Source organism: Thermobia domestica, chromosome 1, assembly GCF_964235325.1.
Source record: "Thermobia domestica chromosome 1, izTheDome1.hap1.1, whole genome shotgun sequence".
Taxonomy (NCBI): Eukaryota; Metazoa; Arthropoda; class Insecta; order Zygentoma; family Lepismatidae; genus Thermobia; species Thermobia domestica.
In genome coordinates this window covers 128,389,897-128,405,948 of record NC_137454.1, presented here as the reverse complement: position 1 = coordinate 128,405,948, position 16,052 = coordinate 128,389,897, and the positions used below count along the sequence as shown (strand labels likewise).

Here is a 16,052-nt window from a genome sequence, read left to right as displayed (position 1 = left end):
TAGTCTTTTTCTTAACTGTTTCACTTTTTATCTTATGGAAAAAGTCTACAGAATTTCGACGAAATACTAATTATACGTACATCAAACATTAAGAATGTATTATTAGGATAGAATCACTGGCTTTAGAGGTTGAAATTTACATTACGTGAGAGTTTTGCTCCAAACAATTTTCCTCACATAAAACGTATATGGCTGCAAGGTCGTAAAAACAACCTGTTTATTTGTAAAAGCCACTTAATTCGTACGTAATATTAGTTTCTACGTTAATACATCTCTTATATACTTCGATTCTTAATAAACTAATTTGCACAATAAAACTCAATATTGAATGTATATGGTCTTTATTGAACTAAACCAATCCCTACTTCATCAGTCTCATATCTTGTATTGTTTCTAGCACGCAAGTAATAGCATAAGTAATTGAACCTTTTCGCCTATTGCATCGTATGATTGATATAATGACAATAACAACAAATCAAATCATTTAAAAATGTCAGGAAAAATATAAAGAATTACTGGTAATGGTATACTGGATTACTGGAACTCACAAGTAACAATTATGGTTTACAGGAAACAATGTAGCCATATGTACACTATATGTACATAAAAATTGACTGTGAAACATGTGTATGGTCACATTCTAAATACATAAGCAAACTGATTGATATGCATACAAGAAGTAGTTCCTACTGTGATTATTAAGAAACGAAATTTAAGATATAAATTTTGTTTTAGAAAACAAGAACTGTGTATTTGTTTCCTTATTTTCCACTGAGCTGCTCGTAGAGCTTGGGGACGTAGTCATCCCACTGTGCTTGATAGAAATTTCCAGCAATTGGTTGTCCAAGGTTATACTTCTCAGCAAATTTTCTAATAGAGAAACATCCTCTGTTGTCACCAGACCTGCGAAATCAAGAAAACTTTTATTAGACATCTACTACTAGATTATTTATAGAATGATCAAAGATGTTTCACTCATCTTTCGTACACAAATTATAAAACTACTATCTGAAATCCCTACGCGAAGAACGGGGAGAGAAGATTTATGGAAAATATTTGAACCTCTTTCCTCTTTAGGATGCGTATTTCAATGAAAGTGTAATTATAAATATCTGTATAAGATCATTTATTTTTGGCATAAATGTTTGGACTTTCCTACCCACTTACGATACATCCCTTAATGCAAGTGACATAGGAATTCAGCTTGAGGTAGGTTCTATGTTCCAAAATCATTTTAAACAGTCCAGCCGTTTTCCCGTGATGTGTTCACAAATAATAAGTAAGGTCGATTTTATACATCTGTTTTTCATCTTTCCTCACATCCATGTTAGTGGGAGACACGGTGGCTCTGTGATAGAGCGCTTATCTCTGGTTCAAAGTTTGTGGTGGACAACATCGTGTCCGTGAGTTTTCTCGGGGTGTTCCCGTTTCCTTCCACCAATTCTTCTATCATTCACTTGCTTCAATCATCCGTCTCCCTTAGTCTAACAGGTACAACCGTGGGACGTTAAACTGAAAGATCTCAGGATAGGAGATTGATTTAAACAAAAACCCAAGTACCACTATTCATATCAGCAACCTGAAAACTACGAATTTGGCACAAATATCAATAGTTTTCGATTCTTTTTGCATGTCACCCTCTCCCTAGAGCTATTATGGTGTCTTGCATGGCATCGGCATGGTGTCTTGCTGTCACTATTCAGCCCAGCGATTTCGAAAACTATAAATTCAACACTAATATCGGTCGTTGTTGATCATCCCTTTGCCCATAGGGTCACTAAGGGAAACTTACTCCCTCTTTTTTTTCTTTTCGGATTGTAAGTCACATGTGTACGAAGTTCGGCTGAAATTGCTCTAGAGGTTCCATAACTATGCTTAAACATAGACACATGTATATATTTATATATATAGAAAAAAATACAAGACGCGAACTAGCTATTCTGAGTACGACCAAAGATCTTATCCACTACTATTTATTCTCGAACAGAAAAAGGGAGCCAACTGATATCAGTTCTTCGAATTTCCTACACAATTCATATCATAATTACATCTATAATAATACTCCAAACACATCTACTTGTTTAGCAGTAACTACTTTAGTTTCTTCACCTCTTCTACCACAAGCATTGATACTCATTTTACTATCAAACGCTCTCTACACTCGACTGTAAGAACTCCGCATCCTATAAACGAATAACTTTATATATTTTAAGTCTTAATTATGACGTGATAATCTCGTATTAGATTCCCAGTGGAAGTCCGGTCTAGTATAGCTGTAGGACATAAACCTAACAAAGAAACAACCAATTAAATCTGCATTGTAAGCATAAAATCACACAGAAAACTACTCTGTCTCACAGTCCACGAAGGGCTATTACGATCCAGACATTTTCTTTGGGTGTGTGGTTAGCTTTCATCGCCTTTATTTCTGACTTTGGAGAGCAGACATCGCTATTTGTTAATTGAAGTATTTTCATTAATGCCTCACGGTACAGAGTCAACATCCACAATTCTATGTCCCCCCCCCCCCCCCAAAGGAATGGAGCCCGAAGCGAGCAGCTTTTACTTCGATGAGTCTATGCTATAGCTCCCCGCTGGTCCATAGGCTAGTGGTGACTTCAATGAAATAACCTTAATCTCGGTGGCTGTCTCAATTCGTTACATAAATCTGTGCGTGTAGAATGAGATTTATGTCATGAAGTCTTGTCTTAATGCAAACGGATTTATGATACTTCTATAAAAACAACGCAGCTCTTCTGTATAAATAGTTGCCCGTATATGCTGCTTATAGTGTACACAATTAACTTTATAGATTTTAAGCACCTTATGAAAAGTTGATTTTCAGTTTAACGTTCCTTTCAGCAGCGAGGCTACATGAGAAGTGGACATACAGGGTTTTCATAAAGTCTGGACGGATTTAATTTGCTTATAATTTTCATAAAAATGCTCATAATGAAATCAAATAAAGTGCAAACGGTAGCGGAAGGATTAAATTTTTACTTGGCAGCACTGTTAGATAAGCGGCAACTCTGAACACGTTGAGAGGGAGGGGGAGGGCAAGGGTCAGTTTCTTACCAAATTCCATCCATTGTTGTTTTCATTGTTGTTTCAATGTTGACTGTTAAAAGTAAGTTGTAAGCTGTATTGGTGTGTGTGTCTTTTAAAGAAATAAATAAATGAAAAACTCCTCTGAGAAGACTTTTTTTTTTTTTTTTTTTTTTTTTACCGTATCAAGATGGCGTCGGTGAAAGAGAAAGCGCAATGTGTTCTGTGGTACGCAGAGCTAAAATCACCAATTCTGGTGTGTCGAAAGTTCACCAAAGAGTTCAAAAAGCGGCACCGACTGAGAGTGCAATCCGAAAGTGGCATGCTAAGTTCTTGGAGACAGGAAGCGTCCTGGACCGTCCTCGAAGTGGGAGGCCGCCAACATCGCCTGCAACAGTGAGCAGGGTAAGGGAAAGCATCAACAACAGCCCACAGAAGTCGATTCCTAGACGGTCCGTGGAACTCGGAATTCCACAGACAACCGTGTTTAAGATAGCCAAGAAGACGATCAAGGCCAAAGTGGTTTGGAGAACTTAAAGGACAAAATCAGGGCGTCTGTGGCTGGCATTTCGGATCAAACACGGCGGAACGCTGTGAGTGGATTCCAGCGCCGCCTACGCGAATGTGTGGACGTAAATGGCGCCCAGTTGGAGGTGTGGCGGTGAATGAACTGAGCTGGTGCAGATTACAGGTAAAAATTTAATCCTTCCGCTACCGTTTGTACTTTATTTGATTTCAATATGAGCATTTTTATGTAAATTATAAGCGAATTAAATCCGTCCAGACTTTATGAAAACCCTGTACTGATTAACGTGGAGTCCGAACCAAATGAGCTCCCGCCGAGAATCGAACCCGGGTCTCCCACTCCAAAAGCGAATATGCTAACCGCTTAGCCATGAAGGAGCTCTTAGCACCTGATAAAGAATAGTGAATCTATCTTCCATAATAAAATAATTCGCGACGATCACAAATTCTTTCAAGAAAGCTGCCTTGAAATGACAGATGAATTCTGGACTGGATATTTGGTCGGACGAAGTGTAAATTATAGCGCGAATTTTACCAAGCAACGAACTTCTACTTGCACCGAATAGATGACGCTAGTAAAGGTGTACGGAAGTTGGTCTTACTGTGTGTGCCGATAATGTCCCCGGCACTTAAATACCTTCCGGAGATTTAATTTGTTTCGTAGAGTGCAGTTTACACTTCTGTGGAACATGTGTAGCCGTATGACCATTATACGTTGTGAGGAGGGCCATCTTCTGAGACAAGTGAAGTCACTACACGGCACAGTTGCATTCGACCGAATAAAAGGTGAAATTACTCCGAGACTAAAGCAAGGAAGATTTTATCAAAATGTGAAACATCTGGCATAAGATCGAACGTAGGAAGCTTGAAATGCTACTGGATCCAATTCTTCAATACCTATAATGAGATATGCTGCAGATACAGATAATAATGAAAATAATTGAGCAGAATCCAAACGGAGATGCGATTTCTAAAAATCAGTAAGACTTAAAGAAAATCGAATAGGCAATGCACTCACCAAGAAAACATTTAAAACCAAGAAAGTGTATGAAAAGCAAATCGCCACGCTACGCTGGTACTGAAATATATAAGAACTATTATACGGGAAGTTTCCATACATTGCCATTTGGAAGCATGGAGAACAACGGTGTGAAAAAGATGTTGGAGAGATATCCTGCGAACTCAATACCTCGCAGGATGCTGAAATCAGGAATTAATGACGATAATTCACCTGCGTGTGTTTGTGTAACTGTGCACACATTTTCAGCTTTCGCTTACAACTTTCTCCAGATATTTGGATGCAAGCAATCATTAAATCCTCGAGAAAAAAGTGGATTATAAAGAAGTAAAATGGTAAACGAAAGGATATTCCTAATCAGGACAGGTCATAGGAGGCCTAAGGACCGAGTGAAGTAAAGTTCCTAGTTTTTTACACTTAGGTACACACATGTGATAAAGTCAGCATCCGGCTCCGACTGGGCTGGCTAAACAGTCGATCGCCGCTGAGTATCAGGTAGACTGCGAAGCTTTTTAGAAAGTGATATTATCCGAAAATAATTTTTTTTCACGTCAATCGCCTTTTTTTTTAAAAAAAAAAAAAAAAAAGAATGACAACATGTTTCATTTCCATGAAGAATGGGAATACTATTTCTCCTTTACTATATCAAAGGATATATTATTGTGTTCGCTATCCAACGCTTGTGTTGCCCTGATAAAGAAAGACAATTTGGAAGTGAAAGTGCATTACTTCACTTTGCAAAAGAAGAACTATAGTTCCGACTTCCCACCTAAAAGTAAATTAAGGGAAATTAAAGTGCAGTTCCAGTGGCATTTTTCTGCACATAGTTAGATTGCCAAAGGACTGTGGTAGTTCACCAATGATTTTTCATGATCTGAGCTACATCACTTAATCAAAATGTTTAGCCATCCTCTATCACCCTACCTCCCCCCCTCCTCTTTTCCAAGTTTCAACAAACACCTACTTTATAGATGTTGAGCCACTTTGGAACGAAGGCTGAACGAAGAAATACTCCCACTCTACGAGAGATTGAACCCAATTGGTAAGTAGACGCCTTACCGATTACACCAACGCGAATCTTACATTATAAAGAGGATTTTATACATACATATATATATATATATATATATATATATATATATAATTCCAGAGTCAACTGAGACTGTACTCATACCGGGATTAAAACTCTTACAAAATGCGTTCAGGCTAAACAAATGCTCTAGTAATTGCTGAAAAATAAATTTGTTTGAAGTATAAACAAACTCAAAAGGTACTAAACTCTGCTTTCCTCTACACTGTTTCGGATTTATTTATCTATCTATCGTCGATCTTTCGCTGATTTTAATGGCAGAATGGTCAAAGTTCAGGTAAGAAAAAGAGTATAATGGAGGATAAGATGAATTTTAACTACCAGTGTCAGTACCTATTATGTATATTAACATATTACAACATAAACACATGCATCCTGAGGCTTCCAGTTTGAGTTTGTGGCTGGTAACGACGCTGTAGGTGGCAATTATACAAGGGCTGGGTAAAAAGTCATGGCAACACTGTTAAAATATCTTATCTGGCTTTATTGGCAGAGTAAATATCAGTTACAGTACACCAATTGAATTGCCCGTCATATCTACTACATCTTTCTCGAAGTCACACAGAAAGTCCTATGGCACCAATACTTCTCTTGTGTCATACTTGCTCCCCACGAAAGAGTTTTTTCATCTTGGCCACAAGATTGTAATCGCACGGACTCATATCCAGATAGTGCAGCGACTGTTCGAGTACCTTCCACCACTAGTTACGCGGAGACTTTATACGGCGTTAGCTGTTGACGTCTGGCACTGTTATCTATAATTATGAATGTCGTCTGCGAGTGCCGGGACGAAGTATTCGTTGCAAGAAATTGGTGTAGTAAGCTGCATCTATTTTCTACAATGATGTGTAGAGAATGCTCAGGTTTACATCAAGGGATCTTGTATATCAGCATGAACTTAATTTAAACCTTACCCTGGATAGGACGCACTGTCTTTGGACGAGGAGATCCAGGATGCTTCCACACACGGGATTATTGCTTCAAGCGTAGTTCATACGAGCGAGCCTAGGTTTCGTTCACAATGACAATCCACAGAAGGAAACGGGGTCACCTTCTCTCTCTTGTAGCGACGCAGCAGGTCCTGTGCCGTTGTAGATTGACATTTTTACATCCCGGTTATTTGATGGGATACCCACTGCTACGTTCTATGGAACCCAAGAATGCTGTTTAAGATGTGGAATACAATTTTGTGGCATATGCCTACTTCTAGCGTTAACTCACGCGCAATCCATCGGTGATCTAATTTAATCAGGGAAGAAAGATGCTGAATTGTGGGCTGTTCTGAACAGCATCCGTGCCTCTTCGAAACACTTTCATCTGTTGCTGCACTGATATGATAATGCTTCGTCACTACATGATTCACCCTGTTCCTAAAAACAGTCCTGCGCATTCAGACTATGTATTACTTCAATTTTGATCCACGCACATTGCTCCACTTCCATAAACTTCTCATTAGGCCCTTGGACTGTCATTAGGGCGCTTAAAATTTACACCTCTACTTCACAACACTGCAGTATTTGATTGATTAAGTTCTAATTCGTACTACTCACCACGCTTCCTTGCCTAACTTTCTGTTATCACTTACCGAATATATGTGGTTATCTGACTCAGTCTCTTACATGACAGCAATGTTGCCAGTACTTTTATCTCCTCTACGTTTTGTTCCAATTTTTATCCACAGTGACCATAATGGAATGTAATTTTGATTCCTTCGTTTGAAAGAAATAAGGTGTTTCTATGGGCGATGAAGACATTTTTGTAACTTGTACTAGGTGAATGTTGTGTTTTATACCTTTAAGGTGTTATGAAAGTCTTGATGTTGAATGTTTTAAGTTGTGTAAAAGATACAAATTAGCATACATGATTGTTATTACCTGTGTCTTGACCTACTGACGATAGAAGTTGCGACATTTTGATCAATGCTTAATAAATCCGTAACGGTGAAAAGAAGATTAGGAACTATACTTTTTGAGTTTCGCATTGTTGCCACTCATTTTGAAGTTAATTTTATTTCTTAAAAAATAAATAAATAAATAAATAAATAAAGCGTAGTTCGGTTTTCTCCTTATTACATTTATGTCGAACGTTTCACTTACTGGATTAATGATAAAGCATCACTATTTTGCGGAGTATCTATGTATTTCATATCATAACGAAAAATCTAAAAAAAATACAATAACTACTACAAGCAACTCCTACTCAACTAGAATGTACTAATTGCTAAAGCTTACACCATTACGGACGTTCTGAAACCAAAATTAATTTGAATGTTAGCGTATTATTTGCCACCGCTCAGCTGCTTGTAGAGCTTAGGGACATAATCGTCCCACTGTGCTTGGTAGAAATTGCCAGCAATTGGTTGTCCAAGATTGTACTTCTTAGCAAATTTTTTGATGGAAAAATTACCTCGTTTATCTCCAGACCTGATCAAAAAGTAAAACTTACTTAGTTCTGTGCATCCAGTAAAGACTTTTTCAATCGTTTAACACTGCAAGAAACACTACAAAATACAGAAAGTGGCTACTGTACACAGCGTTCCCTATGCATATACACTACCAGTCAAAACATTATGACCACTCGCTACTTTCTGAATGAAGTTGGATTAACACAACAGGGACGGGGCAAAGTAGAACCGTTCACTAGACTGTGACAGGATTCTCACTCGATCAGTCAGTGTGATGCTTGTGCGTAGGATGGGCGAGACCAGTGATATATCAGTTTGATAGGGGCCAGATTGTGACAGGGTTCCCACAAAAAAGTGACAATCGATTTCTCTGACACAAACTCTTGTTTTCCCCGACAAAAATTCTTGAATATAAATGGGAAGATATGGGATAAGTTCTATCATACACTTTTTTAACGGTCTCCATCCCCATAGCCGTCCAACACACATCTTTAATTACCATTTACATATTTCTTATGTTCAATATGAGTAATTGTTATTTACGCATTTAACATGTGAGTATTTAACAATATATGCATGATACAGTAACACATATCTCAACTTTGCAAATTAAACATTTTTGTCTCTTTTTTTCTTGAAAAAACAAAAAAAAGCAATCAAGAATATATTGCCAACTCTCCCTGAGACCTATTACTATCAGTTCTAATATTACCAACTCTGCGACATGTTAATCCTCACAGTTACATTTTTAAACAAAACTGTTTTGCTTTCAGTTTTTGAATTTGTTCTACGAGAAAGTCTTGTTCTTGTTTGTAACATAAATCCATGTTTCTTCCTTCTTCCAATTTCTTAACTTTAACACTTAGTTTTCTTCTTTCACCTTTGATTTTGTTTAAGGTATTCATTATAGCATCTCCAAGCTGAACGAACTGAGAGCATTCTTCGATCAATAGAAACAGATTTCACACCTCCATAGTACATAATTGCATGCACCCGCCTCTGTGCTACTACGGAATCTTCGATTTGGTTTTCTACAATAAGTGTCTTATTGACTGAGAACCCGCCCACCCTGAGGCATTGCTCTGGGATAAAATTAAACGTATTTTCACAACATGATACAAATCGGAATATTCTTGTTTCTTGGACATTATCTTTGCAACGAAGTGATTTAACCTGATGCTGCCCATCTTCTCTTCGTGTTCTCTGAAGTCAACTGCAAGAGATCCTGGATTTCAATATAGAAAGACATAAATTGACACTTTGCTTTCTCAGGTACAGAATCAGATATTCTGTTATGATCACGCAGTTTGTAGGATGCGTTTCATCCTAGACTGAGCAAGTTCTGGATTGTTCTTTTGTAGTCTGGGGTCCAAAGCTGACAGAGCACGTACTAGTTTGTACTTGAAAGAGCTCCTTTCCACAATCTTGTTGATTGTGCCCAGAAAACAGTTTTGACAGTCAACCTTAAAAGCTAGTTTATCTTTATCCGATGCTTTCAGTTCTTTCAGTAGTTTTTCTGTCTTAAAACCAATGTACATATTTTTATTTCTAGTAAATTTTCATTTGTAGTCAACCCCAAAGCAAGAAGCTTCACTGCACTGTCAGCAAGTTTCGTAATGCTTTGTTTGACACAGAGACTCATTACATTCCTTAAGAGAGAGAGTACAGGAAACAAACAAATAGCTCAAGACTCTGGAATTTCCTTTAAAATGGTTCATACTGTGCTGACAGTTCTGAAGAAACATAATTTGCAAGACAATTCATGAAGTGTACATTCATGTTCCCTGACTTTCCACATTTTACGCAAAATGCATGATTTCCCTGACTTTCCCCGACATGTTTTCATTTCCCTGACATTCCCTGATTTTCCAGAATGTGAGAATCCTGTTGTGATAACCAGATGACTGGGAACGAGCATCTTGGAAAGAGTGCGACTTCTCGGGTTTGCGCGATCTTCCATGGTTAGTGTCTTTCAAAGATGAGAAAATGACGATGAAACCAGCAAACCACACGTCATTAACGAATCGGACGTCGTAGACTGTCGAGGTTGATACAGCAAGCTTGGGTGTAAATTGAAGCACAATTAACAGCAGATTTTAACAATGAACAAAAGATAAGTGCTTCTGAGCACATAGTTCACTGTACACTGTTAGATATGGACCTTCACAGCCGACGTTCCACACATATATCAATGTTAACCGCACGGCATCATCGATATGGACTAGAATAGGTACATATCCATCATCATTGGACCGCTAAGCAGTGACACAACATTGCACGGTCTGGTGAATCACGATACTGTCTTCCTTACATCGACGGCCAGACCAGAATCCATTGCTCTTCAAAGGAGCAACGGCTTGTGCACAGTAGGATGGCGACAGACCGGGAATGGTTCCATTATAATTTAGAGCATCTTCGAGCCTTCACATGGTAGTGGGTGTGAAGGGCAATATAATGACTCCTAGCTATTGGTAGGTCATTGCTGAACACGTACACCCATTCATGTGGGTCATATTTCCAGTGGGAATGGCATCTTTCAGTAGGACAATGAACTTTTGTCACAAGGCCAACGTTGTGCTGCACTGGTGAATTTCAATTATAAAAGTCATATTTTACGTTACGTGGAACATTACTTTTATTTTAGAAAAAAAAAGCTATTTGGGACAACTTTCTGTGCATTGGAATAATTTTTTAATAACGCAGTGAAACACTCTCGTTTTTTCCAGTAAGACTGCGAGAATGTCCGAGTTCAACGGATCCCAGGTCGTTTGCTGCAAGGTGCTTGAACAGTAATAGCCATTGGTAACGCGCCTGCAGAAGACGCGAGACTAAAAACTACATTGTTTAAAGTAGCAGAGAGTACGTTTTCTGGTGAGAACGCTCTGGCTACAAGATAATGTGCAAGGTAGCGCAAAGTAGAGAGCTATCAATGTGCAGCCGGTTAACGATGTAGAAACAGCTAGCGTTCGAGTGTCCAATATTTCTTCATGCACAGTTTTACTTACTTAGTGTAATTATTTATTATTATTATTAATATTATTATTATTTTAACCTTCTGAAGTAAGTATGTACAGTCACGAACATTAATAAATGGAGGCTGAAGCCATTATTTCTTATGGCTCCAACCTCCATTTATTAATGTTCGTGACTGTACATTGCAGTACAGAATTTCATTAAATTCACTTTATTTCATGTATATTTGTGTCAGATATGATTTCGACACATGAAAAATTCTCATGAGAGTATGCATATGTAGGTTTATTTTCCTGTTAATTATAAATTTTCCAGTGAGTTTGTATGGGTGTCCGTTCCCTGGAACCTATTAATTTATAAACCATTACAAAAATGGTGCGGGATGATAGGGCAGAAGCACGTGACCTTTGTTCTTACAAGGGAAAAGAGGGAGATTATATATCAAAGTGGAAGATGGTTTATACACCAATAGAAAGCACTAGTGATGCCTATTACGAAACTGTAATAAAAATTTTCCGAATGCATATGCTGTGCGAGTTACAAGAATATACAGTGTGTCCAGAAAGTCGGTTGCCACCCCTATAAATCGAAAACGGTGAGACAAATGCCAAAACAGGACATGTGTTTGATCATTCTAAAAGTACAACGTTTCAAAGCAAAAAGTGTTATCCTAGGGCTACCAGCAGGGTCCCAGGCGGGGTCAACTCAAAAATTGCAAATGGTAAGGGGATCAAGTAGCATATCGTTGGAAAGCTGTTGGGAAATGAAAGAAGAAAGAAGTCTCGATTCTCTAAAATTACTCTATACTTAATGGTGGCCGGTCAAAATGTCAGCAAAAACGTCATTGTAAAGTCTATGGCCACTAAAAAAAAAAAAAAAAAAAAAAAAAAAAAAAAAAAAAAAAAAAAAACCGGTGAGACTGAGATCAAAACAGGAAAACACGCGTGTCATCATTTCAAAGTACAATGATTGAAAGTAGAAATATTCGTCTCAGGGGTATTCTGCAGGGTCCCAGACGGAGTACTATTCAAAATTTTCAAGCGGTAAGGGGGATCAAGTAGCATATCGTTGGAAAGCTCTTGTAAAATGAAAGAAGACGGAACATGTCTCGACTCTATAAAATTACCCTGTGCAAAATGGCAGCCAGTCAAAATGTAATCCTAATTTCGATTCTGCGAACGCATTCGCTTTTCATTTTGCAATCACCACCTGTTGTCATTGTGAGACCCTTTCACATATTCATTGTTCCTGGTGCAAGATTTTTTTTTTTTTTTTTGTTTAAATAATTTTATACTTGTTAATCCAGACAACGAGCATAAGTACCACTATCGTGCATTATATGTTAACTAGTCAGTACTATACTCAAAGATGTCAAATGTAATTTCTTTTCTTTTCTTTACTTCTTAATTTGCTTTTATTATATTTATTTATTTATTTAGACATTACTGAGCCAAAAGAGCAAAATCTCACAGTAGGGGCACCTTCTTTCTTTCCGTTGAGTACATTAAAGTGAAAAAAACTAAAACCCGACTGCAGAAAAAAGAACTAAAACGAAAGATGTTTTTATAGTGTTATCGTAGAGCTTCCAAACTTGTTCCACCTGTTTTCATTTAACAACAGCTTTCAAACGATATGTTACTTGACCCCCCCCCCCCCCCACTTGCCACCTGAAAATTTTAAGTAGGATCCCGCCTGGGCTCTGGAGGACCTTCAGACAAATATTTTTACTTTCAATCACTGCAATTTTGAAATGATGACACCGTTTTCCTGTTTTGACCTCAGTCTCACCGTTTCAGTTTTTTTTTTTTTTTTTTTTTTTCATAGACTTTACAATGGCGTTTTTGCTGACATTTTGACCGGCCACTATTAAGTACAGAGTGATTTTAGAGAATCGAGACTTCTTTCTTCTTTCATTTCCCAACAGCTTTCCAACGATATGCTACTTGACCCCCTTATCATTTGCAATTTTTGAATTGGATCCCACCTGGGATCCTGCGGGTGGCCCTGAGACAATACTTATTGTTTTGATACGTTGTACTTTTAAAATGATCTAACACATGTTTTCCTGTTTTGGTATCTGTCTCACCGTTTTCGATTTATAGGGGTGGCAATGAACTTTCTGGACATCCTGTATATTCTTATAATTCGCACAGTATATGCATTCGGAAAAAAGAATACAGTTTCGTAATAGGCGTCATTATTGCATTCGATTGGTGTATAAACCATCTTCCATTTCGATATATAATCTCCCTCTCTTTCCTTGTTAGTGGAATTTGCCAATTTCGTTTCTTTGTATTTTTGTCAGCTCTCCAGTAAAGGCCTACCCTTAGTTAATGATGTTTATTTTTTATCTCTTCTTTCTCTTTAAGCAGAAAATTTATTTTTTTTTAAACCTTGTTACATTAGTGATTTTAAGAAAGTGCATTTTTTCTTTTCCCTTGTGAAGCAGGATGTTTGGCAACATTACGTGGGAAATTATTTTGTGTTTGTGTGGTGTATGGGTGCGTGAATCCATATAGTACATCATTTCAACTAGTGATGGTGATGCGAGTACTTTGCTTTTAGCAATGCAACGAGAATTGAAACCTGATAGTAAAAAGCTCCAAAATGAATTGAAAGAGGTGAAATATAGTGCTGCATCTGTAGAAGTGTAGCTTGATATGAAGACTCGATTACAATATGCTAATGAACGTGTGGCATGATACTGCATAAAACAATAATAACGAACGAGTGGAAAATCAATTGAAAGGATTGCGTAGCGTGATACTACACAAATGTCTGATCAGTTGAGTGAAGTGCATATTAAAATAAGCGTAAAGATGGAAGCTTTATCTAATGACTTACACAGTAAGATTAATAGAGTTGGTGAAGAGTTGCAAGATGATTTAAATGAGGGGCGTAATAAATTAAATGTTCAAGCCGATGAGTCAAGTTAATTTCAATTTATGCAGTGAATAGATAGATGCACATAAACAACAATTTTAACTAGTGAGTTGCAAGAGAAGCAAAATGGTGCAAGATGAGTTAGCAGGTAAGTTACAAACTGAGGTCAAGCGACTGAATGATTCCATAAGTGAACTTCGAACGAATTGATTGAAAAATAATGGCTAGTGAAGTTAGGTGTGTAAGTGAGAATAATGAGTTACGAAAGGATATTAATAGGCTGAGGGAAGAAGCAGCAAATAAAGGAAAGTTTATATACAAGTAAGTTCTAATGTTAAACAAGAACGTTTAAGATGCGCAAGACAAACAAGCGTAGATTCGCTTGAAAATTGAATACAAGATTGTGAACAGACGTACGAAAGGATGAAGGACTATTGAAGAAAGAAAAAAAAGCGTAGTCAACGAACTGAGGAAAAGATAGCTGTACTAGAAGGACAATTTAAACATTAAATGTGCAGAATGTAAAGAAAATAAAGGGTATACATAGCTTAATATATCCGATCTGGACTAGACTATCCAAGGTCTTAAAATTATAGAGTAGGAATGAAACGGCTGCATGATGCTGATCTGTTCATTATATTTTCTCTCTTCTGCATATTTAGATAAATAAATTTCAATGGATATCTTTTTTCCTGGGTTTTATTTAAAACACGTCAAGGATCCTCTGATAACTCAGTCAAGGACTAACATTAGTTTCACTGACCTACCTGTTAGTAAGGCGTGGTTCCGAGCAGTTTAGTTTTCCTGGCTGCCGGTAGACTAAGAACACGTAGCGATGCAAACCTTAAAAAAGGAAGAACTGATATCAACAACGACGCTACACACATCTACATGTAAATTATAATTAAATGAAGCATCGCTTAACCATGCAACTTAAAATTAAGGTTTTGGTATTCAGGCAAGGTCCAATGAACATTAAAAAACACTCTGTCAAAAAGGGAAATTATTTGTAAAGCGTGAATATTTAATTTTTCTTTCTTTCTATTCCGAAAGACTTCAATTTCGCTTTCCTTTGTTGCTGATTTTATGTACGAGAACTTTTCTAATTCAGTTCGATCGACTTTTAATAGTAATATACTAAAATTTACCTGTTCCTTTTGGTGGTCCAGAACCAACATACTCAGACAAGGTCTCTCCCTTCGACACATCATTTCCAGGAATGTTAACAACGAGCCAATGATGCCATTCACGGAATTTCGGATTTTCTCGGCTTGGAGCATCAGGATCTGCAAAACAAATATTTCCTTTTTGTTTGTATTGTTTCTCTTGCTTCTCAAAACCGAAGGACAACTGTTTTCATTGTTTCCAGACTAATGAGAAAATGATACATCACCAGATTAACAACTGAAGCGGGAAATAACTTTTACAATATTACATATAAACGTTTAAATACACTTTCCATTACATCCAATTCTTACCCCTTTTAGGGACGTGGATGAGACAATGTTAGGGAACGGTATAAGGAAGAAGTTGCTGCAGTGTCAAATCTTCTACTACCACATAATGTATCAGTGACAAACTGGTTAAAAACGAGTAAGTCAAAAATGATATTGCATAAGACGACTCGATGAAACGTTCGTAGTGTTACTATGAAGGGTGGGAGCACGGCCTAAATCTTAACACTTACAAGCAATAATCTATTGAGTATACGTACTATAAAAAACAACTGCACTGTTAACCAGTTCAAATCCATGGGAAGTCCATTGAACTTGCGCCTGAAGATTTTTCAGATATCTCGTTGAGATATATATTTGCAGTTTGGTATATATTTGTTGCAAAGTGGAAACGCCCATTAGTAAGACCTAGGTGCAGATGAGAGGACAATATTAAGATGGATCTAGCAGAGATAGGAATACAAAGTAGAAACTGGATAAAATTGGCTAAGGATAGAAGTCAGTGGAGAGCTTTTGTGAACGCGGCATTGAACCTCCGGGTTCCATAGGCCATAGAGTTAATTATTATTATTATTATTATTATTATTAGCGTACTTTTGAACTTGCACAGGGAAATTACTGCAAAACATGTTTTATTTCTGCAATTTTTCCTGAATTGTA

The 16,052-nt window shown here is 37.4% G+C and overlaps 1 protein-coding gene across 1 annotated transcript in view; it reads right to left on the bottom strand.

Moving 5' to 3' along the window:
- Nucleotides 1-324: 324 nt before the first annotated feature.
- The window catches only part of LOC145689131 (protein D3-like), a 43,970-nt gene continuing 28,242 nt past the window's right edge, over nt 325-16,052 (bottom strand). The window contains exons 4-6 of the mRNA XM_081763266.1: nt 15,087-15,224; nt 14,706-14,781; nt 325-903 (exon numbers count right to left, since the gene is read on the bottom strand). Of these exons, the coding sequence (XP_081619392.1) occupies nt 762-903; nt 14,706-14,781; nt 15,087-15,224 (356 nt within the window). The 3' untranslated portion in view covers nt 325-761. The remainder of the gene's footprint in view (nt 904-14,705; nt 14,782-15,086; nt 15,225-16,052) is intronic.